The sequence below is a fragment of the Hemitrygon akajei genome, chromosome 1 (assembly GCF_048418815.1).
Source record: "Hemitrygon akajei chromosome 1, sHemAka1.3, whole genome shotgun sequence".
NCBI lineage: Eukaryota > Metazoa > Chordata > Chondrichthyes > Myliobatiformes > Dasyatidae > Hemitrygon > Hemitrygon akajei.
This window is the reverse complement of record NC_133124.1, coordinates 162,247,924-162,274,214: the sequence shown is the minus strand read 5'-3', so window position 1 is coordinate 162,274,214 and position 26,291 is coordinate 162,247,924. Positions and strand designations below refer to the sequence as shown.

Genomic DNA, 26,291 nt, shown 5'->3' with positions numbered 1-26,291 from the left:
CTATTGGACGATAATCATTGAGGCAGGTCACCATGGCCTTCTTAGGCTCCAGTATGCTTGAAGCAGCTGGGTATCTCAGGCTTCTGAAGTGCATCTCAGTGAACACCCAGCCAGTTATCAGCACAGGTCTTTAGTACTTGGCCAGGTACCCCATCTGGGCTTTTTGTGGGCTTACCCTCCTGAAGGCTGCTTGCACATTGGCCTCAGAGGCTGAAATCATAGAATCATTGGGGGTATGACTCCTCCATGTTTTAAGAGTCAAACTGAGCATTGGGCTCATTTGGAAGCTAAGCCCCGTTGGCACCAACCTTGCCACAACCGCCAAGCATTCTTCATTGATTCACCTGTGAGATGGCTTTTCAGAGATTGTACCTGGGCCTCTTGTAACTTTCTGATCACTAGACATGAATGCCTCTGATCTGGTCCTCAGCGGATTGTGGATCTCATGGTTCATCCAGGGCTTCTGGTTGGGGAAGACTGAATGATTTTGTGGGGACACACTTGTCTGTAACTGTTTTAATAAAGACCATGATGACATTGGTGCATTCATTCAGATAGAAGGATGAGTCCTTGAACACACACCAGTTCACCAACTCAAAAGCAATCCCATAACCGTACCTCTTTGCTGTCCTAATCCGTGGAGCTTTGCTCTTAGCTTCTGCCTGTATGCAGGTAGGAGGTCAGCCAAGTGATCCAACTTACCATAATACGGAATGGTAGGCATTCCTTATCTTAATATAACAGTGGTCAAGTGTGTTGGGACATCTAGTGATACAGGCTGATAGTATTTGGGCAGGGTTTTCTCCAAACAAACCTGGTTGAAATCCCTGAATATGATTTGAAATGCATCAGGATGGACTGTTTCTTGTTTGGAGACGGCATCATACAGTATCTCAAGCACTTGATTATAATTGGCCGCGGATGATATGTAAAATATGGTCAGGATTATGGAGGAGAACTCACTAGGAAAATAGAACAGACAGCATTTGATCATTCGGTGTTCAAGGTCGGGGGAACATGAATTCAACAAGACTACCACATCGGAGCACCTGCAAGAGTTTATCCTGAAACGCACACCTCTATCTTCTGCCTTTTTTGAAACAGCAGTTCATCCATTCTGTGAATCGAGAAACCTTTGGGTCTGATCACCGTACCTGGCATGCTGGAAATAAGCAAATATCATTTTAAAATCTCTCAACTCCCTCTAATACAGCAATTACATCCTCAGTTTTGTTCTCCAGTGACTGTACATTTGCTAACAAGATGGTGGGTAGAGGTGGCCTCAGCCCTCTGTGTCTCAGCCCGGCTTTGATTCCCCCTCCCCCCGCCTGCCTCTCTCCCAGCGATGGCAACAAACTTTCAGGTACAAACAAGCTGGAGGAACTCAGCAGGTCGGGCAGCATCTGTCGAAATGAACAGTCAACGTTTCGGGCCGAGACCCTTCGCCAGGACCTGCTGAGTTCATCCAGCTTGTTTGTACGTGTTGATCTGACCACAGCATCTGCAGGGTACTTTGTGAATGAACTTTCATCTGCTTAAAGATGCGTACCTTCTTGCTTAAGAGTCCTTCATAAGATCATGAAACCTGTAGACCATTAAGTTGGTTTGGAAGTACAGTACATTACTTAAAAGGAAATTACATGCTGCAGGTTACAGTGCGAGTAATTGAAAGGAGGTATTGTCTGTGCACTGCAGGAAGTCGCCATGGTTCCCCAGCACCATCTCGGATCATACTAAACCGTACACCTTTGGGATCGGGAGAGAACTGGAACACCTGGAGGAAACCACATTTTTACTGGAAGAGCATACAGACCCAATTTCCCTCGGGATCAATAAAGTATGGCTGTCTGTCTGACTTCTTGCAGACAGTGGTGGGAATTATGCGACCTTGCTGCCTCCGATTTTCAATGGTATCTTGTACTATGCCAAGCATTGATTGTAATTCCATAGTTATGACCATTTAGAAAATATTCTGATCTGTCTTTCCTGAAATGCCCAACGTCTCATCGCCACGTACTAAACTGCGTCTGCCCTTTTTCATTTCACTCTTTCTCCCAGAAATAAAGGATGACTTTGCACTCTCCAGTCAATGCTGCAGAAGGCAGGAAGGATATAGACATCTTTAATACCCTGGAGTTAAGGCAGAGTTGTTCACTCATCGACAAGACAACGCGCATGCGGCTCCCGCCGGACCCCGCTGGCCGGCAGTGACGGCTTCCGGCGAGGTGCGCGTGCGCGGGTCCTGCGGGCGGCCGGCCGGTACCCAGCGCGAGGGCGAGGGCGCGTGCGCGGTGGGGAGATGGCGGCGACGTCTGGGGACGGGGACGATTCTCTGTACCCGATCGCGGTGCTGATCGACGAGCTGAGGAATGAGGACGTGCAGGTGGGGGAGGGAGGGAGCGAGGAAAGTCTGAGGGAGGAGAGGGAGAGAGCGAGGAAAGTCTGAGGGGAGGGAGGGAGGAGAGGGAGAGGGAGAGGGAGAGGAGGTCTGAGGGGAGGGAGAGGGAGAGGAGAGTCTGAGGGAAGGTCTGAGGGAGGAGAGGGAGAGGAGGTCTGAGGGAAGGGAGAGGGAGAGGAGGTCTGAGGGAAGGGAGAGGGAGAGGAGGTCTGAGGGGAGGGAGAGGAAATGGAGGGACAGAGGGAAGGGAGGAGAGGGAGAGAAGGTCTGAGGGGAGGGAGAGGCAGAGGAAATGGAGTGACAGAGGGAAGGGAGGAGAGGGAGAGGAAATGGAGGGACAGAGGGAAGGGAGGAGAGGGAGAGGAAATGGAGGGACAGAGGGAAGGGAGGAGAGGGAGAGGGAAAGAAGGTCTGAGGGAAGGGAGAGAAAGTGATGGAAGATCTGAGGGGAGAGAGAAGGTGGAAAGTGAGGTGGAGGGTCTAAGGGTTGAGGGAGGAGGAGTGTCTGATGTGGTGTGGAGACGCCCGAGGTGAGGGTAGGAGGTGTGGAGGGAGAAGGGGGTGGGGAGCCTGGTGTGAGGGTCCAAGGGGGGAGGAGGAAGGAGGTCTAAGAGGGATCCTGAGGTGAGGGTCGAGATTGCCCATCCTGATTGGGTTAGCTGCAGGGACCAACTCACTAGGAACAGTCTGGTCTGACCTGCCGGACATGGACCTGGTGCTGGACTGTGGCATCAGGCTGATTTCCAGCTTGCCCAGACACGGTGAACCAAATAACCCTTAAAACCATGTTCAGTTGAAGTCCTTCATTCTCTAGGACCAGCTGCGTGGGCCAAGAGAAAATTCCTGTTATCTTCACTGTGTCGCCTTCCCTTGATACCAAATCCAGTTTAATGTAACACTGGATTTGTTCACATTTGGAATCAGGCAGATCCATTGCAGCAAACGTTCAGTTCCATCATGCTACTCTCCTCTCTTCCAGCTCCGTCTCAATAGCATCAAAAAGCTGTCCACCATTGCGCTGGCTCTAGGTGTGGAGAGAACGCGAAATGAACTGCTGCCATTTTTAACAGGTGAGAGTGAAGGCAGGCAGGGAGTGTGGCCTGAGGTGTCCTTTCGCCCAGCAGTTTCCCACCATTGGTAACATTTACATTAGGCCACAGGAAAACAGAGGCAGAATATAATGAGCAGCAGCTCATATTCAGGTCAGTTTATAAATCACATGAACATGGAAACATACAGTGAAATGTGTCATTTGCATCAACTGGCAAACTTAAGGATGTTCTGGAGGACAGCCTGCAGGTGTCACCACACATTCTGGCACCAAAATAGCATGCCACAATGTTCAGCAAAACAGCACAAGCAACAATGGGGGGGGGGTAACCAGCCCTCGTCCATGGGGCCCGTTGACCAGGCATTTGTCCACGGGAATTACTGGCAAAACACTTTGACCTAGATTCCAGCTCCAGTCCCTGATTTGGTTCAACTCCACTTATCACTCTTCTTAAACTCTACCCAGTTCTCTAACATCCTTCACTGCTCCCAAAACCATCTCTACAAAACCATAGAACATTACATTACAGCACAGAAACAGGCCTTTTGGCCCTTCTTGGCTGTGCTGAACCATTTTTCTGTCTAGTCCCACTGACCTGCACCTGGGCCATATCCCTCCAAACCCCTCTCATCCATATACCTGTCCAAGTTTTTCTTAAATGTCAAAAGTGAGCCCGCATTCACCACTTCATCTGGCAGCTCATTCCACACTCCCACCACTCTCTGCATGAAGAAGCCCCCCCACCCGTGTTCCCTTTAAACTTTTCCCCTTTACCCTTAACCCATGATCTCTGTTTTTTTTCCTCCCCTAGCCTCAGTGGAAAAAGCCTGCTTGCATTCACTCTATCTATACCCATCATAATTTTATATACCTCAATCAAATCACCCCTCGTTCTCCTGCGCTCCAGGGAATAAAGTCCTAATCTATTCAACCTTTCTCTGTAACTCAGTTTCTCAAGTCCCGGCAACATCCTTGTAAACCTTCTCTGCACTCTTTCAACCTTATTAATATCCTTCCTGTAATTAGGTGACCAAAACTGCGCACAATACTCCAAATTCGGTCTCACCAATGTCTTTTACAACCTCACCATTACATTCCAACTCTTATACTCTATACTTTGATTTATAAAGGCCCAAGACTGGAACTGTGCACGGTGCTCCCGGTGTGGGTCTGACCCAGGGGTAGGGAGACTGGAACTGTGCACGGTGCTCCCGGTGTGGGTCTGACCCAGGGATACGGAGACTGGAACTGTGCATGGTGCTCCCAGTGTGGGTCTGACCCACTGTTATGGACACTGGAACTGTGCATGGTGCTTCCTGTGTGCTTTTTAAACTGTGATTTTGTACATGTTTGCTCTTATTCCCTTGATTTCCTCTGGAAACAAATGCATTCTATTTATTGTTTATTTATTTTATCTTGTTTTATAGCATTGAGAATGAGAGTTGCAAACTCATTTTCGCTGTATTGGTGCATGACAAATTGTACTATGCAATGACAATAAAGATATTTCAAGTTCAATTTCATTACAAATAACATACAAAAACTAACTTCTTTTGTGTTTCAGATACGATTTATGATGAGGATGAAGTACTGCTTGCTTTAGCTGAGCAGCTGGGATCATTCACTGCCCTGGTGGGAGGCCCAGCACATGTCCATTGCCTGCTGGTATGTGCTATTGAGCTGCACTTCCATGGGATACACTCTCATGGGTCTGTACGCACTCAGCCGAGCTTCTGTAACCTCAGGCATCATTATTCAAAGTTCGTATATAACCCTGGGATTCATTTTCTTGTGGACATACTCAATAAATCTACAGAATAATAATCATTTAACTGAATCAGTGAAAGACTGCCCAACTATGGCATTCAGACAGTGCAAAAGACAACAAACTGCAAATAGAAAAAGCAATAATTATTAAATAAGTAATAAATATCAAGAACATGAGATGAGGAGTCCTTCAGAGTGAGTCCGTTGGTTGTGGGAATATTTCAATAATGTGGCGAATGAAGTTATCCCCTTTGATTCAAGAGCCTGATGGTTGAGGGGCAATAGCTATTCCTGAACTTAGTGACGTGAGTTCTGATGCTCCTGTACCTTCTCCCTGATGGCAGCAGTGATGAAAGCATGTCTTGGTTGTGTGTGACCTAGGTGATGGATGCTGCTTTTCTGTGACAGCATTTCATGTAGATATGCTCAATGGTTGGGAGGGTTTTACCCGTGATGGACTGGGTGGATTCCTCTACTTTTTGTAGGATTTTCTGTTTGAGGGCGTTGGTGTTGAGCAGGCTGTGATACAGACAGACAATACACTCAGCACTAGACATCTAAGAACTCTGCCCTCTGCTCCTAATTCTTCCACTATAGGAAACATCCTCTCCATATCCACTCCGGATAGAAGGATGTCTCTTTAGAACAGAGATGAGGAATTTCTTTAGCCAGAGTGTGGAATTCATTGCCATAAATTGCTGTAGAGGCCAAGCTGGTGGATATATTTAAAGCAGAGGTTGATAAGTTCTTGATTAGTCAGGGTGTCAAAAGTTATGGGGAGAAGGAAGTATGGGGTGGGATAATAAATCAGTCATGATGGAATGGAGGAATACATTTGATGCACCAAATGGCCTAAGTCTTGTGGCTTCTGGTCTTACGACAGACGTAATTAAGAGGCTCTTAGATAAACACACAAAAATGGCAGGATATCAATCATGTACAGATTGGATGTTAGATTAGCTATGCTTAGCTCAGTTCAGTACAAACATGAAGGTCTGAAACACCTGTTCTGGTGCTGTGCTGTTTTCAGTTCTGTGACTGACATGAGAGAGTTCCCAGTTCAGACGGGTGTGAATCTTTGGAATGCTTATGCCCTGAACGGCTAAGGTGAGAAACTTGAGACGAGGATCATCAGATTTATAGATCCTGAGGGATCAGAGGAGAAAAGAAGTGGACAAAGATCAGCTTCGTCATAATCACAGAAGATTCTGCAGATGCTGGAAATCTTGAACAGCGCACACAATGCTGGAGAAACTCAAAGTCAGGCAGCATTAATGGAGGGGGATAAACGGTCGATGTTATGTGCCGAGACCCTTCATCAGGACTGCCAACTGTCATCAGAGATGAGGAATTTGTTTAACCAGAGGATGATGAATCTGTGGACAGACATCTCTCTCCCTCTCTTCACCCTCCTCCCCATCAGCCCCTGCTGGAGAGCCTGGCCACAGTGGAGGATATGGTAGTGCGGAAAGAGGCTGTGGAATCACTATGCACCATCTCCAATGAATATCACGTCATTAGGTATATTTAAAACAGAGATTGATAGATTATTGATTAGTCAGGCTTCAAAGCTCCTCTGTTTTATGGGGTGATCATAGCAACAACCTAAGTAATCTCCATACCATATTAGCTCATTAACTAGTGCACCATGTTTTAACATATTTGCAGATGTTACAAAGTTTTAAGAAGCTTCCAATTTATGACATCTTTTTCCCTCTCTCCTTCCCCTCCCTGTCAGCCCCCGCTAGAGAGCCTGGCCACAGTGGAGGAGACGGTGGTGCGGGAAAAGGCCGTGGAATCGCTGCGCACCATCTCCAAGGAGCACTCTCCCTCGGACCTGGAGCGCCACTTTGTACCCCTTGTCAAGCGTCTCTCTGGCGGCGACTGGTTCACGTCCCGCACGTCTGCCTGTGGCCTCTTCAGTGTTTGCTACCCTCGTGTCTCCAGCACTGTCAAGTCGGAACTCCGGCAGTAAGTATCGTCAGAACCCCCGGGGAGCAGAGGGTACGTTGAAGCATATTTGTGACTCTGGAGTCACCAAGGCATGAGGATCCATGAGGTCAGAGTCCCACAGCATGCAGAGCAGTCACATGACTTAATGCAAGCTCTTACCACGCTTCCATTTCCATAGGACATGGGAGCAGAATTACGTCATTTGGCCCATCAACTCGGCCATTATGGCTGATTTATTTTTCCTCTCCAGCCCATTCTGCCTTCTTCATGTAACTTTGACACTCATACTTATTAAGTACCTATCAACCTATGCTTTAAATATGGTAGGTTGTTCATTGTATCCATTAATGACAGGAGACCTGTGCAGGAGAGCTTGTAAACTGGAGAAGCTGTTCACTGGGGCAGTTACACTCTCTGGACCTCGGAGGTCTAGGTCCAGTAGCCTTAGTTGCAGCAGATGACTCTGACTTCTTTAGTGCCTTGTCGTGCCTTCACACTCCGCAAAGTGTTGCAGAGCCACCTTCTTGGCCATTGGATCTCATTGGCCCAGTCTGTCGGAGCTGACTTCACATACTAGGACAGGCAAATCCCTATCTCACCGGGCTATGAGGCCACTGGCTACCGTCACCCGGTTTTGCCCTCCAGTTGAAGTGTTGTATTAGAGTGTGGCAGCTGTCACATGCAAACAGTTCATTGGAGTGACAGGTGAGAGCTGAGTATTCGGTGGGGACCAAAGGTGAGTGAGCTCCCCAGAATGGATGAGACAAGCCCCTTCACAGAGATGCTATTGGAAACCCCATACATCCCGCTTGAAATATACAGTACCCAATGCTTTAAAAGCAATGGACCAAGTGTAAACGATTCACTGGTTACAAGGTGCTGATACTATCAAGGAGTTTAATCAGACTCTCCTCTTTTTCCAGGAACGAAAAGGTTGAGTGAGTGAATAGTTAGAAATCTCTGAGATGAGGAAATAGTTTGATGGAGAAAATAATTCCATTTGTGGGTGGTATAAGAGCTTGGGTCTAATGATAGAAGAGAGTCTTTGGTAAATCCAATCAGGGTTTCATAAGAAACTTTTTTATACCCAGTAAGCAGAAAGACTGTGGAATTAGCTCTCACAGCAAGTAATCAAGGAGGAGAGGTGTTAGGGAACCTGTAGCAGAGAGTGTAATCAGAAGTGTTGTTGGGAGGCTGGTGTGGGGTAGGAACTTTGGCATGGATTGGAGGAACTCAGTGACTTTTCACTTGCAACAAATGACTCTCATTAGGTATATTTGAAGCAGAGGTTGAAAGGTGCTTGATTAGTAGGGTGTCAGTGGTTATGGGGAGAAGGCAGGAGAATGGGGTTGATAGGGATAATAAATCAGCCATGACCTGAAAAGATATGATACATCACATACTGTTCTGTGTTCCCTCTCAATCTTGCAGTAATGTTATTTTTTTAAATTTGGAGATGCATCTTGGTTACAGGCTCTTCCAGCTCAGCGTGCCTGTTCTCCCCGATTACACCCACGTGACCAATTAACCTACTGATCCATACATGTTTGGAATGTGGGTGGACCCACGGCACCCAGAGGAGGGCCATGCAGTCACAAGGAAAATGTACAAACTCTTTACAGACAGCAACAGAATCAGCAGACTTGATGGGCCAAATGGCTTAATTCTGGTCCTAATCCTATGGTCTTACAGCTTGTTACTGTGCTATTAACAATTTAATTCAGGTTAACTGTTTGTTAGTTCTGCATTTACAAAGTTTTATTTCCTCGTTTACCCCCCCTCCCCCGGTTTTACATTTCTGTTCTGAAACATCTGTTGGTGGCCTACCCCTGTCCTGCTTCCCTTCCCCTTCACTTTTCCACCCCCACAGGTACTTCAAGCAGCTCTGCACAGATGATACCCCCATGGTGAGGCGAGCAGCCGCTTCCAAACTGGGTGAGTTTGCAAAAGTTCTTGAGCCGGAGAACATCAAGTCTGAGATCCTGCCCATGTTCACCAACCTGGCCACAGACGAACAGGTACAGTAGCATATCATTGCTTAATCTTCCAGCATGTCTGTGTCCGAGACTTGCAATGTTAGCACTACAGCCACCTGTAGAACCAGGCTAGGTGAAGGACAGCAAGAGGCTACAGGAAATCGTAGGATTCAGTGTAATGCTGAAGCAGTTTCACGGGTTTGGTAAATGAGACAGAAAACACTAACTGTGAATAAGTATATAATCATTTACTTACAAACAGTAAAATTTTGACCAAACATTAAGTTTTCCCAAGTTTCGCAAACTACAACTAAATATTCAGCAATCAGATACTTAGTTAAAAGTGTGTGCAGAACATACCTTCTGAATGGTTTTATGTGGCATGCCTTAGGCAAACGGGAGAGTGAGCTAGCCTCCTGCATGTGCTATTTTATACCCCTCAAGGCACCCAGAAACAGAAATAGGCATTGTGGCGCAAAAACCAACCAATGGGAAAAGAGCATCACAACTTTAAATGAACCAATCACTATCAACACGATGGAAGCAGCTTTTGACCGAAATAAAACACGCCCCCCACAGGACACTCCACCCTTGAAAGTCTTTCTTTTCAAATCTTATTATTATTCAAAAATAGCACAAGTACATCGAGGTAACAACACTTACAATGCCTCAAAAAAGAGAAATTATCTTAAGGATTGAAAATTTTTGTGAATAAAAGAAACCCTACTAAGCAAGAAGACAGACAAACATACTTTATTGATCCCGAGGGAAACTGGGTTTTGTTACAGCTGCACCAACCAAGAATAATGTAGAAGTATAGCAATATAGAACCATAAATAATTAAATAATAATAAGTTCATCATGCCAAGTGAAAATAGGTCCAGGACCAGCCTATTGGCTCAGTGTGTCTGACACTCCGAGGGAGGAGTTGTAAAGTTTGATGGCCACAGGCAGGAATGACTTCCTGTGACGCTCAGTGTTACATCTCGGTGGAATGAGTCTCTGGCTGAACGTACTCCTGTGCCTAACCAGTACATTATGGAGTGGATGGGAGTCATTGTCCAAGATGGCATGCAACTTGGACAGCATCCTCTTTTCAGACACCACCGTCAGAGAGTCCAGCTCCACCCCCACAACATCACTGGTCTTACGAATGAGTTTGTTAATTCTGTTGGTGTCATTTTTCATTTTTCAATTTTTTTAATTGATTTCCAAATAAAGAATATACAAATTGGAAGAGGAGTTTAACAAGTAGATAATATAAAAGACATATAAACAGCAATAGTAAAAACAATAAGTATATAATATCAAAATCAAATAAGTAAAATATTATGCTGTTATTATACAATGGTCAAAAAAAAACTCCTCATAACAGTCATAAAAAAAAGATAGGAAATTTTATTGATAAGGAAAAAAAACCACTAATTAAACTGAAACAAAAAACAAAAAAAAAAGAAAGAGAAAAAAAGGAAAGAAAAAGAAAGTTTGGGCAGTCCAATTGAGGATAAAATTAGAAAAGAAAGAAAGAGAGAGAAAAAACACATCCTTCCAGTCATCTCCGAACCTTCATGGATAAGGATTTTCCCCAAAGAGAATAAATAAAAATAAATTAAATCATATGAAAATACTGAATAAAAGGTCGCCAGACTTGTTCAAAATTAAAGGATGTGTCAAATGTCTCCAAGCTTAGACATGACATGATGGAGGAGAGCCAATAGAAAACAGTAGGTGAGTTAGAGTCTTTACAATGTAGCAAAATAGCTCTCCTAGCCAGTAACGCTGAAAAAGCTATCACGTGTTGGGCGGAAGCAGACACTTTGCTTCCGCTGGAGTAATCCCAAAAATTGCTGTGTGGATTAGGTTTAACATCCATATCTATAACTTTAGATAATATTCCAAACACATCCCTCCAAAAATTATTTAGACTTACACATGAGCAAAACATATGAGTTAGAGTAGCCATTTCGTGTGTTACATCTGTCAAAAATAGGGCTTATATTCGGAAAAATATGCGCCAATTTATCTTTGGACATATGGGCCCTATGTACTATCTTAAACTGAATTAAGATATGGCGTGCGCAGATAGATGAATTATTGACTAAATAATAAATTTTACTCCACTGATTATCTGAAAGTGTATGTTGAAGTTCTACTTCGCAGGTACATTGAACCATATCGTTAGGCGACATGCGAGCATTCATTAACTGTTTATAAATGATAGCTATTAATCGTTTTTGAAGAGCAGGCCAAGGGGTAATTCGGTAAAAAATCACGTAAGAAATTCCTAACCTGTAAATACCTGAAAAAAATGTGTATTAGTGATATCATATTTATCCATTAACTGTGAAAAAGACATTAGTCTTGTAAAAACAAGTCTAAAAAAGTTTTTATTCCCTTAATTTTCCATGTTAAAAAAGCCTTATCCAAAGTTGATGGTTTAAAAAAGAAATTAGAATAAATATTACTAGAAAGTAAAAAATCATTTAATTCAAAACATCTACGAAATTGAAACCAAATTTTTAAAGTGTGTTTAACAATAGGGTTAAGAGCTTGTCTACCTATTCTAGAGAGCGAAAACGGAAGGGGAGCTCCTAATAAAGAAGCTAACGAAAACCCCATTACTGAATTTTCCTCCAGTTGTAACCATGAAGGGCGATCTTGGTCGTCTACATCATAAATCCAAAAAATAATATAACGAATATTAATTGCCCAATAATAAAATCTAAAGTTTGGTAAAGCCAGTCCTCCATCTTTTTTGGATTTTTGCAATAAAAGTTTATTCACTCTAGAACTTTTATTATTCCAAACATAAGATAAAATCAAAGAAGCTATTTTATCAAAAAATGTTTTTGGAACAAAAGAGGGAACTGTTTGACATACATATAAAAATTTCGGTAGAATAACCATTTTTATAGCATTTATTCGACCTATCAATGACATCGACATAGGTGACCATTTAGGAAGCGCCTGTTGAGTATATTCAACTAAAGGGAAGAAATTATACCTATATAGGTCTTTAAAATTTTTTGTAATTTTGATACCAGGGTAAATTAAATGGTTTTGGCAATATTAAAAGGTATTTGATCATAATAATCAGAATAATTATTAATAGGAAATAATTCACTTTTATGTATATTAAGTTTATATCCAGGAAAAAGTACCAAATTCCATAAATATAGATAACATAGAAGGAATAGATTTCCTAGGATTTGAAATGTAAACTAATAAATCATCCGCGTATAACGAAACCTTATGTAATTTATCCCCTCTCCTAATACCCTGCACAGAATTAGAATCCCTAAGAGCAATAGCAAGTGGTTCTAAAGCCAAATTAAATAATAAAGGGCTAAGGGGACAACCCTGACGGGTACCTCTATATAATCTAAAGTAAGGAGACTTTTGATTATTAGTTAAAACTGCAATTAAATCAATTTAATCCAGGAAATAAATCCTGGACCAAAATTGAGCCACTTCAAAACCTGAAATAGATAAGGCCACTCCACCCTATCAAAGGCTTTCTCTGCATCTAAAGATACAATACATTCCGATTCTTTGGCTGAGGGGGAATAAATGATATTTAATAATCTTCAAATATTAAAATGTGAGTACCTATTTTTAATAAATCCTGTTTGATCGTTTGAAATAACATTAGGCAAGATATTCTCAAGCCTATTTGCTAGAATCTTTGAGAGAATTTTAAAATCTACATTCAGTAAGGAAATAGGTCTATAGGATACACATTCCAATGGGTCTTTTCTTTTTTTTGGAATCAATGAAATTAGTGCTTCATAAAAAGTTTTAGCAAGGTTCCCAGAGGATGTAGAATCGGTAAACGTTTGATGAAGATGTGGTATAAACATTTCACGAAAGGTCTTGTAAAATTCTACCGTATAACCATCAGGTCCCGGAGCTTTACCTGATTGCATAGAAGATATAGCCTTGGCTATCTCCTCTTGTTTAATAGGTGCATCTAACATATCGGCATCTTGAATCGAAATTTGGGGTATGTTTAACCTTTGAAAAAATTTATTGATAGTCATAGTACTATCAGAGAATTCAGATTTATAAAGATTAGAATAAAAGTCCATAAATATCTTATTAATTTCATAAGGATCTAAAGTTTCTGTTCTATCTGGTCGGCGAATTTTTAAAATCTGTCTTCTGACCATCCCAGCCTTTAACTGACCCGCTAAAAGTTTGGCAGATTTTTCCCCATGTATATAAAATAAACTTTTAGATTTAAAAATTTGCTGTTCAATGGGAAAGGTCAGAAGTAAATCATACTGTGATTGAAGTTTGACCCTTTCTTTATATAGGTCATAGGTCTTCGGTAAGTTTAACTGAATATGCTTTATCTATCTGTTTAATTTTATTAGTAAGCACTTACAATTTAGTTTTCTTTCTCAAGGTTGCAGAATATGAGATTATCTGTCCCCTAAGAAAAGATTTCAAGGTGTCCCATATAACCAGATTTGACATTCCTTCAGTTGTATTAAATTCAAAAAATATAGAAATTTGCTCCTTAATAAAATTAACAAAAGCTGGATCCTGTAACAATACGGGGTTCAATCTCCACTGTGAGATTTTCAAAACTCTATTCGAAAGCTTAAGGGTTAACTTTAAAGGCACGTGATCTGAAAGCGCAATGATGTCATATGTACATTCAACAACGGAGTTTAACAGACGTGTATCTTTTTAAAAAGTAATCAATTGTAGAATATTTATGATGGACGTGTGAGAAAAAAGAGAAATTTTTATCATTGGGGTGTTTATATCTCCAAATATCGACAAGGCCATATTCTAATAAAAAAGAGTTAATACAAGCTGCCGCTTTATTTGGAAGTGACGGATTGGTTGATGACCTGCTGGATTTAAACAACAATTAAAGTCCCCACCCATGATCAGCTTATATTTATTGAGATTTGGTAACTCTGAAAAAAGTTTCTTAAAAAAATCAGAATTATCTACATTAGGTGCGTATACACACACCAGAGCTACCTTTTGCTCGCATAATAAACCAGTAACAATTAAATATCTTCCGATCAAATCAGTAGAAGTATTAAGGTGTACAAAAGGGATTTTGGGACTAAGAAATATAGAAACGCCTCTAGTTTTACTATCCGACAGCAAGTGAAATAAAGGCCCTTTCCAAAAGCGGAAAAACCTGTCCTCACCCTGTTTTCATATATGATTTTCTTGTGCAAAAATAATATCAGCATTAAGTGTTTTTAATTTCTTAAAAATCTTTTTACGCTTAATGGGATGATTGACACCGTTCCAATTCCAAGATATTATATTGATTTTATTAACATCCATGTTTAAAATTGAGTTTAATATTATATAAAAGCAATGTTACGCAAGTACAGATTAAACCAAAAGGCGCGGGTACAACCAGAAGGAGTGACGCATTTACGAAAGAGAAATCCATCAAAAGAACTGCCCAATCAAGAAAAAAAAACCCTCCCCCCTCCCCCCACCCAATAGATAGAAAGGAAGGAACCGATAGGCTGGTCCCATGCTAATTAATAACCTTTGACCCTGTTCTCCATCTTGCAGCTCCGTATAATAAAAAAAGCAAAAATCCCACGGAAAATAGCCATAATAAAAGGCACAAACAGAATTCAACTACTATAATGTTATGTCTATCATTAATAAAAACATAATCAACAATGGCCATCTTAGAATCAGCTAAAGTAGCTTAAACATATATTCAAAAGAAGGAATAAATCCGGGCAAATAATGTTATAAACAATATTCTTTCTCTCGAAAAAGAAAAGTAAATGATTATATATATATATAAAACAGACCTAAAACTATAAGTATTGAAGCAAATAAAAGAAATAAGAAGATTAATACACAACAGGTCCTACACGGACCACTAAAGTACAAAGTACTAAAGGTTCCCTACAAGACAGTTATATATGTACTAATTATTAATAAGATTAAAAAAATTAAATCGACCACGTCCCATACCAGAGAATGAAAAGGTATAACATGTACTTAACTCAAAAGCTTCATAAACAACTCATACAGCAGATACTTCAAAATTGCCTATTGAGTAATCGGAGTAACTTTAATATTTTATTCAGTAGGTTTAACTTTAAGGTTTTTAATATACTCCCATTCCTCCTGAGGAGAGTAGATTCTCAATGATTGAGATTTTTCAGGAAAAATTATCAGCTTTGCTGGAAAGCAAAGGGAGGGATTTAAATTTAATTTATACATTTCACTCATAACTTCTCGATATTTCTTCCTTTCGGCAAAGATTTCTGGTGGATAATATTCGTCTATACAAATTTGTGTTGAATTGAAGAATAATTTCCGTTTCTTTCTGGCTTCTCGAATAATAGCTTCTTTAGTCGTATAATAATGCAAAGAAAGTACAACTGCTCGAGGACGTAATTCGGCTGAACGCCGAAAAAATGGAATTCTGTGAGCTCTGTCAATTAAGGGGCTAGTTTCGAGGGTCTCATTGAAAAGTGAGTACTGCATATCTGAAAAGAATTTTAACAGATTGCCAGCTTCAGTATTTTCAGGCAGTCCCAGAAAACGCAGATTCCTCCGAAGCCTTCTACTATTTAAATCAACCATTCTTTTCTTCGTTTTAGATAATTCTGAGGTAATTTCACTGATTTTCTTTTCCATTGAAGATATCTTCATTCCTTGATCTTTAATAGTTTGCTTGAATAGATCATGCTCAGTCTTGATTCGGGTTGTTGTCTGCTGAAGCGTTTGAAGTTGAGAGTCCAAGTTTTCCAGAGAGTCTTGAATCGTAGAAATAGCTTTTTCGAGCTTCACGTTTGAACCGGCCAGCTTATCAATTTTAATATTAAGCGATCCGAGTTCCGACTTCATGTCTTGTATTGAAGAAAATATTCCCACTAGTGTAACAGGTTCCTCTGTTTTCTTGGTTTGTTCCGTTTGCTCCATTTCAGGGAGAGTCTTGCCACTATGCAATTCAATACCAGAACGACTTTTTCCGGCCATTGTAATTAAGTCGTAAATCCTTCAGTAAAAATAATAATTCCTTCAGTAGAAGTAGTAAATCATCAAAACTAAAGGGGATCTGTTAGTGGGATATAAAATATATTATAAGAGAGAGAGCCAGTAGGAATGCGACCTATTCCATGTGCTACAAGGTGGAGAATCCCTCTGTTGGAGTTTGCGACCCTCAGCCTGCTGCCCCAGCACACAACAGCAAACATGATAGCACTGGCCACCACAGACTAATACAACATCCTCAGCATCATCCAGCAGATGTTAAAGGACCTCAGTCTCCTCAGGGAATAGAGACGGCTCTGACCCTTCTTGTAGACAGTCTCAGTGTTCTTTGACCAGTCCAGTTTATTGTCAATTTGTATCCCCAGGTATTTGTAATCCTCCGCCATGTCCAAACTGACCCCTTGGATGGAAACAGGGGTCACCGGTGCCTTAGCCCTCCTCAGGTCCACCACCAGCTCCTTAGTCTTTTACACATTAAGCTGCAGATGATTCTGCTCGCATCATGTGACAAAGTTTCCCACCGTTGCCCTGTACTCAGCCTCATCTCCCTTGCTGATGCATCCAACTATGGCAGAATCATCAGAAAACTTCTGAAGATGGCAAGACTCTGTGTTGTAGTTGAAGTCCGAGGTGTAGATGGTAAAGAGAAAGGGAGACAGGACAGTCCCTTGTGGAGCCCCAGTGCTGCTGACCACTCTGTCTGACACACAGTGTTGCAAGCGCACATACTGTGGTCTGCCAGTCAGGTAATCAATAATCCATGACACCAGGGAAGCATCCACCTGCATCACTGCCAGTTTCTCACCCAGCAGAGCAGGGCGGATGGTGTTGAATGCACTGGAGAAGTCAAAAAACATGACCCTCACAGTGCTCACCGGCTTGTCCGGGTGGGCGTGGACACGGTTCAGCAGGTAGACGATGGTATCCTCAACTCCTAGTTGGGGCTGGTAGGTGAACTGGAGGGGGTCTAAGTGTGGCCTAACCATAGGCCGAAGCTGATCTAGAACAAGTCTCTCCAGGGTCTTCATGATGTGGGAGGTCAATGCCACCGGTCTGTAGTCATTAGAGCCACTGGGGCACGGCGTCTTTGGTACAGGGACGAGGCAGGACGTCTTCCACAGCACAGGAACCCTCTGGAGACTTAGGCTCAGGTTGAAGACATGGTGAAGTACTCCACATAGCTGGGGGGCACAGGCTTTGAGCACCCTGGGGCTGACACCATCCAGGCCTGCAGCCTTGCTTGGGTGGAGATGTTTCAGCTTTCTTCTCACCTGTTCAGCTGTGAGAGGTGTGGGAGGAGTGTAGTCACGAGAGCAGGGTGGGGGGCTATGAGGAGGGGAGAGTGGAGTATGTGTTGGTTGGGGGCCGACAACAGATGAATTGTGGGGGATGGGCAGGGGCCACAGTGTCAAATCTGTTGAAGAACAGGTTAAGTTTGTTGGCCCTGTCCACACTGCCTTCAGCTCCTCTGTTGCCAGTTTGCCAGAACCCAGAATCCTCATCCCACTCCAGACCTCTCTCATGTTGTTCTGCTGGAGTTTCCACTCAAACTTCCTCCTAGCCTCCCTGATCTTGGCTTTCAGGTCCCTCTGTATTGTCCTCAGGTCATCCCTATTTCCATCTCTAAACGCCCTCTTTATAGCGTTCAGGATGTCCTTTGTTACCCATGGCTTGTTTTTTGAATAACAAAGGATAGTTCTTGCCGGAACATTGCAGTCCACACTGAAGTTGATGTGACCAGTGATGCACTCTGTGAGCCCATCAATGTCCTCTCCATGTGGCTCACAGAGTCCCTGCCAGTCTGTGGCCTCAAGACAATCCTAGAGTGCCTCATAAGCCTCCCCCGACCATTTCCTCACTGACCTCGAGGTTGCAGGTTTACTCTTCACCAGAGCAGGGTTTGAAATGCACCAGGTTGTGATCTGACCTTCCCAGTGGGGGGAGGGGGGAGGAGCTGTAAGCATCTTTAATGTTAGCATACAGGATCCTCTCCCCTCTCATACTGCGTGAAGTTGGGCAGTGTTCTAGCCATGGTAACATGGTTGAAGTCACCTGAGATGGTAATGAGGGCACTCAGGTGCTGGGTTTGTAGTCTGGCTATGACAGTGTGAATGAAGTTACACGCCGATGTCGGGTTGACAGAGGGAGGGATGTACACAGCAACCACAATTGCATGTGAGATTTCCCTTGGCAAATAATATGGCAATTTTTTTCAGCTATCACAGGGGACAAGACAAGGTTGTCCATTAAGTCCTTTGTTATTTAACTTAATATTAGAACCCCTTGCTATTGCTCTTCGTGAAGCCAAAAATATTCATGGGATTTTTGTGAATGAGACCATGCACAAGATCTCTCTTTACACTGATGATTTATTGGTTTATATATCTAAACCTGAAGAATCTATTCCTGCTTTGCTAAAATTATTTGACAAATTTGGAGACTTTTCAGGATACAAAATAAATTTTAGTAAAAGTGAATTACTTCCTTTAAATGAATCTTTCTCTATATATGATAATATTCCTTTTAAAGTTAGATTCTTTTAGATATTTAGGTGTTATAATTACTAAAAAATATAAAGCCAATTTTCCTCCTTTAGTGGACTCTATGAAGTATTCATTTAGTAGATGGAGCCCACTTACATTTTCACTTGTTGGTCGTATTCATGTAGTTAAAATGATGATTTTACCAAAATTTTTATATTTATTTCAGAATATTCCTGTTTTTTTGACTAAGAAGTTTTTTGATCGGATTGATTCTATTATTCTATCTTTTATTTGGGATAATAAAAGACCAAGAATTGGTAAATGTCATTTGCAAAAGTTGAAAAAGGACTGAGATCTCGCTTTGCCTAATCCACTTACAGTTATTAGTGACAACAGTAGCAATAGGAGCTTTATATATCATTGTAATCCAATTATTAAAATTAATACCAAAACCAAATTTTTCTAAAACATTAAATATAATATTTCCTTTCGACTCGATCAAATGCTTTTTCAGCATCCAAAGATATAACGTATTGTGGAGTTTAAGAAGGTGAATATATAATGTTAAATAATCTCCGAACATTTGAAAAAGAATAACGACCCTTTATAAAGCCTGTTTGATCTTTAAAAATGATTTCACCCAAAATACTCTCCAACCAATTGGCCATTATCTTTGAGAGAATCTTAGCATCAACATTCAATAATGAAATAGGTCTGTATGAGGCACAACCAGTAGGATCTTTATCCTTTTTAAGAATTAAAGAAATAGAAGCTTCATAAAAAGTAGAGGGTAAATCACTTTTCACAAAAGAATCTTTAAACATCTCCAACATATATGGAGAAAGCAATTTTCCAAATTTTTTATAAAATTCTACAGGATAACCATCAAGTCCCGGGGCCTTACCAGACCGCATTGAAAAAATAACTTTATGAATTTCGTTTCTTTCTTTTTCAATCTTTTTATTAATATCAACATGGTAAGATTGATACATAGTTATTGGGATTTCAAAATTGCAAAATTAAAATGAGCATAAAAGGGTACATAAGCAAATAAGAACAATATAGTTAAGTCTTCCCAAATCATACTTGATACAAATATAATATAGACAAGACAAAAAAAACTAGGTGTATCCATATGAAAAAAGAACAAAAAAAGAAGAAAAAGAGAAAAAGAAACCCCAAAAAACAAGAACTAATCTAACAATCAGCTTTATGAACTTTGGATTCAGTAATTTGGGCATCAAGAGTTTTTTGATCCTCAGCAGAAATTATAGGAAAAGCAATCTTTCATAAAAAAGCATTCATTTCAGAAGAGTCTACTGGACATTGAGATTTATAATATTCAGTATAAAAATCTTGAAAAATCTTATTAATTTCTTCATATTCCCGAGCCAGGGTACCATCTTTTCTACAAAGTTTCAAAATTTGCCTCTTGGCTCTGGCCGATTTTAATTGAGATGCAAGTAGTTTATTATTTTTATCTCCAAACATATAAAATTGTCTCTTTAACTTAAGTAGATAACCTTCAATTTGATGAGTTAATAATAGGTTATATTGTGATTGAAGTTCCACCCTTTTTTAAAATAAGTCAATATTAGGGAAAGTCGCATAGATATTATCTAAATCTTTAATTTGTTTTGAAATTTTATCTAATTCTGTTTTAGTCTGTTTTTTAAGTTTAGCTGAATAAGAAATAATCTGACCACGTAAAAATGCTTTGAATGTATCCCATATAATTAATTTAGACATACCTTCTATATCATTAAAAAGAAAAGAATTCGATAAAAATGAAGTCTGAGACATGCGCCATGGTGGACGGCCAAAAACGACATCATCAAATTCAAAGGACAAACTCAAAGGCGCACGATCAGATATAGCAATAGCGTCATATTCACCTTGATAATGTCAAAAAACATTAGGCAAAAGGCAGGGATCAACTATAATATAATCAATCCTTGAATATTTTTTATAAACATGTGAAAAAAAAGGAATATTCTCTATTATTAAGGTGTAAATTCCTCCATAATTCGATCAGCCCAAAATCAGTCAAAAAGGAGTTAATAACAGACGCAGAACGATTTGGAAGTCGCTGATTAGTTGAGCTCTTGTCATTCATAGGATTTAAACAACAGTTAAAATCCCCACCCATTATCAACATATACTCATTTAAATCTGGCAGTAAAGCAAATTTTTTTTTAAAAAAGGATCGTCTAAATTAGGACCATACAAATTAACCAAAACAACCTTTCTATTACAAATCACTGCTTTAACAATTAAAAATCTACCATTAGAATCTGATTCAATATCCTCTTGAGTTAATATATTAGATTTAATAAAGATAGACACGCCTTTAGTTTTGCTCTGAGAAGTAGCATGGAACCCATTCCCATTCCACCAGCGAAAAAATCTATTTTGATCTCCCGCCCTGATATGCATCTCCTGAGCAAAAATTATATCAGGTTGGAATCGATTAATAATTTTAAAAGTCTTTTTTCGTTTAATAGGATGATTCCAACCATGTACATTCCAACTTATTACATTAATCCGTTTAGCTGCCAATTTTATTCCAATTTACTTTATACATGCGCAGAAGACATACCAATACGGGATTATCAAAGATGGTGGTGATGAAGAATACAGCCATATAGAAAACACGCATGCTCTGGAACCACCCAATGGGAAAAAAATCCTAACTCTAAACCCACCCACCCTCCCAAAAGCCTAAAAAAATGGCAAGCAAACTAAGGCAGATGCGAAGCTATGGGCCACTCTGTCGGTCTTGTCTCTCCCTCCCCCCCAGCCAGTACACAAAAAAATAAAATGACCTTGCAAGAAAGACAGTAGCGTCTCAACAAAGGAGAGTGTTTACATTCCATCATGTATTAAGCAGAAAAAGAACCAAAATAATGTAATCTCTTAGAGAGAAAAACCAGCGCCATCTTGTTTAGCTTTATATCCCGAAGAAAACTTTAAATTCTGTTATAGGGCGCCATGATAAAACAAATAAAAAATGTTAATCGTATATTTAACCAAAGTAAATTTACAAAAATATTAATTAGTAATCTCATAGTAACTAAACCTCCCATATATATAAAAAGAAACCCTATTGGTAGGAAAAAAGCTACCAGTTAGTAAGTTAAGAAACAACAACAAAAAAAGTCAAACCAAATATTAGATAAAAGGAACAAATCCTTTTATCCTCTTTTCTCAGTCAAATATGTAATTAACCATTTAAACAGTCAAACTTGAACCGTAAATCTTCTTTCCAAAAAAAATCCAACAGGATGTAATGATGAGCAGGTTTTCTTATCTTCTTTTATTAATTTGTCAATGAAATATCCAAATAGCCTTCATATATCTTCTTTTCATAGTGTGAGTAATATAGAGATAATCAAACAGCTTTTCAGATAGTTCATTTGGTAGTAATGTCAGTGGCGGTGACAGGTATAGCCTGAACAAAATCCAGTGTGACTTTTGGGTCAAAGAAAGTATGTGGGGAAGAATTAGGAGGAAAACCACCCTTGAAAGTCATGACACCTTGACAATATGACCTTTGTGAATTTCCTGAGCTACATATAGAACAGAAATACAATGCGCTGTACTGTAAACCCAAAAGTCACCCCCACCAATTGTACTACAGTACCCTGACTCATAGGAATGTAGATGCAGCATTCTTGACCAACAACAGTACAAATGACACCTTTCTTAGTTTAAGCCATTGATATCAATTGCCCGGATAGTCTAGCTGTACTGTGCTGGGAAAGGTTATCATTCCAAGTATTAGCCCTTCCACTACACTGACCAGCACGGGCCAGCACTGGGGTGGAATATGTATGGCACCATATATCAGCAGCATCACCCTGTGGGGAGCTACAGGAAGGCATAAGAATCGCATATCCACTAAGTACCATTCAGTGTCCAGTGAGTGCCCACCTTCACAACACCATTTGGCATAGACACAGCCATCCCAGGATTGTGTTCCTGCTCAAACTTGCCATATCTACCTTATACCTGTGCTTATCATACTGCCTTTACCAACATTCCCTGTCAGGTGTGGAAATCACTTTTAGAGTTGGGACCTTCCAGTTGAACAAAGGATACATAGGGAAACATCAGCCCTTAAAGCACTCACTTCACCAGGAGCTATAAGACTGTAAACAACCAGAAAGCATCAAAATGGCTATCCTTTCTCCTGAGAAAACCCAATAATTTAAGTACGGACATAATGTGGTGTCCAATTTCAACCCCAGCAAAATCCAACTTATCTGACCAATCTACCAGTATTCCGTAACTGATTAATAAGTTAGCAAGACTCCCAGTGCCTTCACTGTTATCGTTCTACTTTGGGACTCAGTAGTTCTCTTTTAAATAACCTTTTAAAAATTGAATTTTCTGCCCCAAAACAGCCAAACCCTGCTCACAGCACCAAAATGTAACATTAAAGCAGTTTCACAGATTTGGTGAGTGAGACACAAAAAAACCTGACTACGAATAAGTATATTAATCATTTATTTACAAGCAGTAAAAATTCCTCTTTCAATATTTTTTATTAGTTTCTGCATAGAAGAGTACAGAGTACAAGAAGATATATATAAGTCAAAAGAAAAAAAATAGTAGTACCAAATACATTGTATTAAAAATACAGTTACAATCACAAAACCCTGTATTCATAAAAATTAAATTAAATCATAATATTGAAATATAATAATTTTGTTATACAGAAAAAAAATCTAAACCCACTACCAAAGTCAGAGCTGTTAGGAAAAGCAAGAAAAAAGGTGGGGGGAACCCTTATCATATAATAAAATATATTACTAGGCACCATCTGTACTTTTACAAACAAATTAAAGGTTTTGAAAATAACTCAAAAATGGTCCCCACAATGTATAAAAGTGTTGGCTAGATTCAGAAACAGAACAATGGCTCTTCTCTAAATTTAAGCATGACATAACTTGCCGTAACCATTGAGTATGAGTAGGCGGAACAGCATCCTTCCATTTAAGCAAGAGTGCCCTCCTAGCTATAAGAGAAATAAAAGCCAAATATATGTAAATCAGGATCAGGTGTCTCCAAAATAAAGACTTTTCCTCCAACAATACCAAATAATGCGGTCAAACGGTTAGGCTTAAAATTTACCTTGAAAAGTACTGAGAAAGTTTGGAATGCTTCCTTCCAGTATCTTTCAAGGCTTGGACATGTCCAAAACACGTGAATTAATGAAGCTTCTCCATTATTACATCTATCACAGAAAGGAGATATATCCAAATAAAAATGAGATAGCTTATCTATAGACATGAGAGCCCTATGAGCCACTTTAAATTGTAGGAGGGAATGACGGGCGCATAACGATGAAGTGTTAACCAATTTAAAAATTTCATTCCAAGTTTCCTCAGAGACTGAAGTCTGTAAATCTTGTTCCCAAAGATTTTTAATTTTGTTTATAGTAGTGCTTATCGTTCCTAGCAACATACCATAAATATTGGATATTGAACCATTATAGAAAGGTTTCAAGTTAAAAATTACATCTAATAAGTCTTATCAGAACTTATAGGAAATGTATATAGTTGAGATCGCAGAAAGTCTCTAATTTGTAAATAACGAAAAAAGTGAGTTTTGGGTAAACTATATTTAGCTGAATTTTGCTCAAACGAAAGAAGACTTCCTCCAACAAACAAATCCTGGAAGCATTTAATACCCAATCTATCCCATTTTTTAAAAACTGAATCGGTCATCGAAGGTTTAAAAAAATAGAACAAAGAAAATCTCAGTAGACCAAAGAATTTCCTAAATTGTACAAGCAGTAAAAATTAGACTAAACATTTAAGTTCCCCCAAGTACACAAACTACAGAACTAAATATTCAGCACGCAGATGCTTAGTTAAAATTGCGCACAGAGCATAGCTTCCTAATGGTTTTGTCCAGCGCGCCCTAGACAAAGGGGGGAGGGAGCAAGAGAGAGAGAGAGAGCAAGCCTCCTGCACGTGCTATTCTATACCCTCAAGGCACCTGGAAATGGAAATAGGCGTCGAGAAGCGAAAGCTAACCACTAGGAAAAGAGCATCACAGACTTTAAATGAACCATTCACAATCAACACAACAGAAACGACTTTCAACTAAAATAAGCCACTTCCCCCAAGATACTCTGCCAACTCCATCAAGGGTACGGCTGTCCCCACCATTGAGGACATCTTGAGGTGAAGTCCCAGGAAGGCAACATCCATCATCAGGGACCCCCACCAACTGGGTTCTACCCTGTTCTCGATGCTTCCATCAGGCAGGAGGTACGGGAGCCTGAAAACCCACACCTCAAGGTACAACAACAGCGTCTTCCCCGCTGCCATCAAATTCTTGACCCAACCTGACCAACCAAAATACTGTCTTAAACTGTTTTGTTTTCTTATTTAATCTTCCACTACTGTCAATATTTATTTACTTTTTAATTAGAGATACAGGTAGTCCCCAAGTTACGAACATTGGACTTATGGACAACTCGTAGTTATGAACCTTATGGACAACTCGTAGTTATGAACCGAGGAAGGAGAACGCTGTCCGCCATTTTAAATCGGATCCCGACGCCGTCCACCATTTTAAGTCATTGCCGTTGACACTGTGTTGAGTGTTTAACTTTGTATTTGGCTTAAAATTTTCTTAGTAAGATTCACCCTGACCCTACCCCCCCTCCCCCCGTTCCGGTTGGCTGGTGGCGCAGCGAGATCAGCACTGGGCTGGAGAACGGAGGTTTCCGTGCCGGGTTGATGTCGATCCAGTGACTCCTGTACCATCCATGCCGGGTTGATAGCAAGCTCGCAACTCGACCTCATAAAAAAAACACTGCCACTTCCAGTTTAAATTCCCACGTGGAATATTGTGGATGATCAAATACGCAAACCCAGCACAGCCCCCACTTGTCCCATTCAGCCTGTCTCAGTGCGGTGGTCGTTAGGACCCAGCGGACCTCGGAAGCCGGTGGAGCTTGGGACCCGCTGCCCGCAGTGATTCTGTTCCGTTGATGGTGTGCGGTGGTCCTTAAGACCCAGCGGACCTCGAGAGCCGGTGGAAGTCGGGACCCGATGCCCGCAGTGTTGCTGTTCCATTGGCGGGAAGCGATCGCGATTGATAATAAAGCGTTTGGAAAAAGGTGAAATACCATCGGTCATTAGAAAAGCGTTAGGCTACAGTCGGTCAATGATCAGAACAATTTTAAAGAATAACGGATAAAGTGAGAATAATGGAGCATTTAAGAGGCCCTGCCCTACAATTATTACTAAGCAACGCAGTGGTTTAATTATTGGAATACATACATTTCTTAAGTGTTTTATATGCATAGAAAGGTAAAATATATACTAAGACAAACATTTGACGCTAAATAATACCAGATGTACTTGTTCCGACGTACGTACAAATCCAATTTAAATACGGACTCAGGAACGGAACTCATACGTAACCCGGGGACTGCTTGTACTGCACTGTGACAGGTGTTTTTGGCCCAATAAGCCTGCTCCGCAGAATTACAGGAGCAGGCTGTAATTAACCTGTAATTACAGGAGCAGACTAATTAACCTACCAATCCACACATCTTTGGAATGTGGAGGAATCCAGATATAGAATATAGAACACTATAGCTTAGGAGCAGGTCCTTCAGCCCACAATTTTGTGCCAAA

General features: G+C 40.6%; 1 protein-coding gene across 2 annotated transcripts in view; it reads left to right on the top strand.

Moving 5' to 3' along the window:
- The first annotated feature begins 2,277 nt into the window (after nucleotides 1-2,277).
- The window catches only part of LOC140731845 (serine/threonine-protein phosphatase 2A 65 kDa regulatory subunit A beta isoform-like), an 86,229-nt gene continuing 62,215 nt past the window's right edge, over nucleotides 2,278-26,291 (top strand). For both annotated transcript variants that reach the window (XM_073053753.1, XM_073053762.1), the window contains exons 1-5: nucleotides 2,278-2,383; nucleotides 3,378-3,468; nucleotides 5,014-5,114; nucleotides 6,955-7,187; nucleotides 9,040-9,187. In XM_073053753.1, the coding sequence (XP_072909854.1) occupies nucleotides 2,300-2,383; nucleotides 3,378-3,468; nucleotides 5,014-5,114; nucleotides 6,955-7,187; nucleotides 9,040-9,187 (657 nt within the window). In that variant the 5' untranslated portion in view covers nucleotides 2,278-2,299. The remainder of the gene's footprint in view (nucleotides 2,384-3,377; nucleotides 3,469-5,013; nucleotides 5,115-6,954; nucleotides 7,188-9,039; nucleotides 9,188-26,291) is intronic.